At 53.1% G+C, this 3,306-nt stretch overlaps 1 protein-coding gene across 1 annotated transcript in view; it reads left to right on the plus strand.

The window, feature by feature from the left end:
• MED12L (mediator complex subunit 12 like) overlaps window positions 1–3,306 on the plus strand; it is a 132,244-nt gene that overhangs the window by 128,025 nt on the left and 913 nt on the right. The window contains exon 43 of the mRNA XM_026854942.1: window positions 3,173–3,254. Coding sequence (XP_026710743.1) covers window positions 3,173–3,254 — 82 coding nt within the window. The remainder of the gene's footprint in view (window positions 1–3,172; window positions 3,255–3,306) is intronic.

Genomic DNA, 3,306 nt, shown 5'->3' on the forward strand with positions numbered 1-3,306 from the left:
GCGTGCCCGGTGCGGGTGGCCACCGGCCCGTTTGGGCGATGGGCAGCGCCGGCGCTGAGCCGGGCTGTGGTGACGCAGCAGTAAGGGCCGGGCAGGTGTCCTGTCCTGCCGCGGGCAGGGGAGGGTCGTGTCTGTCCCCAGCAGCCCGCGTCGCTGTGCCATCGTGCTGAAGGGCTGCGGGAGGAGGGTGGCGGGGGGGCTCCTGCTCTGCCCCGCTCAGCCCCCGCAGCCTCCTGCGCCTTCGCCACTTCAGTCAAAACTGGGCCAACGACAACACACTGAAAAAAGATCTGTGTGTGTGTAGGAAAAGTTCAGATGCTTCATAGCAACGTATCTTTTTGAAGTTACACTTAGGAGTAGTGATTTAAAAATAACCATTAATATCCCAAACAATACCAGTAACCCCCCATAGCCGTTCTTCTGAGAAATACTTGGGGTTATAGTTAAAAAACGGGTACTGGTGCTTTTCTAATTCTGTGCATCTCTCCCATCACCAGTACCACAGGACAGCCCAGACCAACTGCCTTAAATGTCTTTGTGTGAATTCAGAGGGGGAAAATGATGAGGTGCTCTAAAGTCACCCTCAGTCTTACTCCTAGTGCAGCATAAATAAATGAGTATTTTGAAAACCTGATACAGAACCAGGTGCTGTAAGCCCTGATGAAGAGGCGGGGATCTTTTTTTCCTGGGGGTCTAAAGATACCATTGCGTAGCATCAGGTGTAAATTAACGCCTTACTGCTGCAGGGATGAATTTTTCCTGTTTATGCTTGCTGTGCTGTGCAGTTTTATGGGTGTTATCTTAATATAGTAACAACAAATAGCCCTTGCTGACTTTAAAAACAGGAGGTCAGTGAGAAATCTGTAGTTGCCGCTGATGCATACAAATTGGTGGATTTTTCTGTCTTTGTAACATTTTGAAGTGGAAGCAGGATGAGGTGTACGACTGAGGCGTATCCTCGTTTTTGCTGTGGCACCAGGAGCAGCCTGTGCGCGGAGGCACCAGGGGCCAGCGGGTGTGCGAGCAGCCGCGCTCCCCCCAGCACGGGGCACCAGCCTGGGGCTGTACTGCCAAAAAAAAGGGGGGTATTGTTCAAAGAACCTGTTAAATGGAATTGTTGGTCATAAAACAGAGCTGCATGAAGACAACTGTACAAACAAAATTACTTTTGAGACATTTCTTTATGCTGATTGGAGCCTTTTATGGTTTAGTGAATGATCGTACCAAATCACTGTCCCTACCAAGTAACTTTTATGGACACGTCCACTGAATTTACAATGTCAGTGAGCTTGTTTCCTGTATTTGGGCAGGAAATTTAAAACACGTTTAAGGTAGGTGAGGATAACTCAAAAACGTTTGCTATAGAAAAATGGGGAAAAGACAGTAATGGTGGAATCACTGGCTTCTGGGTTTCAAAGCATTAACCAGCGTGATCTGACAGAGAAACTGGGAGGCAGCTTGTAAGTGCAAGAGTAAGGATGAGTGAAAGACGTTTATCTGATATCTATGAAGGATAATTTCAGTCCATTTTTGAGGTCTTCTTAGTAGCATTTGTATCTTGAACAGACTGCACCAGAGAGACAGAGCCCCTGCCTGGCCGTGGGCTCCTCCAGCACGTACCAGCAGGAAGCTCCCTGGGCTGGTCTCGTGGCTTGAGAAGCCCTGGCACGGTTAATGCTTGTGACTAACCTCAGCATTTACCCCAGACTGTTGGCCAGAAGATTGCACAATGTTTTCTAAGGAAAGGATTTAGTTTCAGAAAGGGAAGAGATGCTGGAGTCTTGTAAAACGCTGAAACTCCCTTCAGTAAGCAAAAGGTTTTGCTGAAACAAAGCAGGGGTGCTTTCTGCAGCGGCACAACGTCATTAAAGTGCCGGATCACTCTGGTCTCATTCAGCACGTCAGGTCTTCAGACTGGCCCGATGTGTCCTTGCGCAGAAGCACAGAAAATCGCTTAATTAGAAGGACACGCGTTTTCATCAAATCTAATGAGAAAGAAAATTCTGGGACTTGGGAAACCCTAAGCTCGGAGGCCTGAGGCCCAGACGGAAGGTGGGGAAGGCTGGTTTGGTTTGTGCGCGGCAGCGCCTCGCGCAGCACCGCCTCCCTCCTGGGGTGAGGGTGGGGGAGCGGCGCCCTCAGCTCTGTCCTCGGCGCTCCGAGAGCTGCTGCCCAGGCGTGTTTCTGTCACACGGTGACGCGTTGTCCAGGGGAAGAGGCAGGTGGTGCCCACGCAGAGCCTGGGCCCCGGCGGTGTCCATCCCATGGCACCACAGACCGGCTGTCTGTCGTCGGTCGGTGGTGGGCGACGCGCCCGGTGCTCCGGTGTGCTGGCAAGTGATCAGAGTTAATGGAGAATGATTTTTTTTTCTGAATGACAGCCAGAAGCGAGGAAGGCAAAGCAGTTGTTCTCCTGCCCATCCTGAAAAATAGACTTCATGGGTCAGTGTGCTGTCAGATGGACCAAAGGCTAAGTTCTGCCTTGATGCAAGCGTAAATAGGGTGTGAACGTGTGAAAGTCAGGGCGTTTGCACCGGGAGTACTTTCAAAGTGATTGAAGTCATGATTTAATTCACTAACAGCAGACTTCTTCAGAAGCTTTTTGTGTCTCATCCCATTGTGCTAATGCCCTGGACTGGAGGTCAGGACCAGGACGGTGCTGCTTGTGCTCGGTGAGGAGCTGGCCCAGCTGCCTGGGGGCCCACGGGGGGAGCAGCCCCTGCGTGTGCTCACCCTGCTCTTACCCAAAGTGCTGCCTGCCTGGAAAAAATATTTTTCTAGATGCTTCTTTTGACTATTCTGCTCCAACTACATGTGAGTGTTTAAAATCGCTGAAAGGGCTGTTCATTTTGATTTGTGCGTTGTTTGAGCAATGCAGACAGCAAAGCTGCTGGGAGGGAGTTGTGAGGTGAAGAGCGGCCTCTGCGGAGGGCGAAAGGGCAGAGACCGACCCTGTCCCTTGGGTCTGGCCGGACACAGGCGAGACCCGTGACACGACTGGAAATGTGTCAGACCTCAGGGAACGACGGGGACAAACGCCCTGTGCGTCCATGCCATGCTGTTGAGGTGCAGTCAGGACGCGCCGCGGGGGTTCTGCCCGCGCCCCTGCCCGCCATGCCGGCAGCGCAGCCCCTGCCTGCGCGTTGCTCCGGCCTGTCCCTTGCCCCCGCAGTTCCCGCGGCCCGGCTTGCAGCAGACGCAGCAGCAGCAGCAGACGGCGGCGCTGGTCAGGCAGCTCCAGAAGCAGCTCTCCAGTAAGTGCCTGCGCGTTCCTGGGCGTGGGGGCGCGGGGGGCGTCGCAGCGTG

The sequence above is a fragment of the Athene cunicularia genome (assembly GCF_003259725.1).
Source record: "Athene cunicularia isolate RWA chromosome 9 unlocalized genomic scaffold, athCun1 chr9_part1, whole genome shotgun sequence".
NCBI lineage: Eukaryota > Metazoa > Chordata > Aves > Strigiformes > Strigidae > Athene > Athene cunicularia.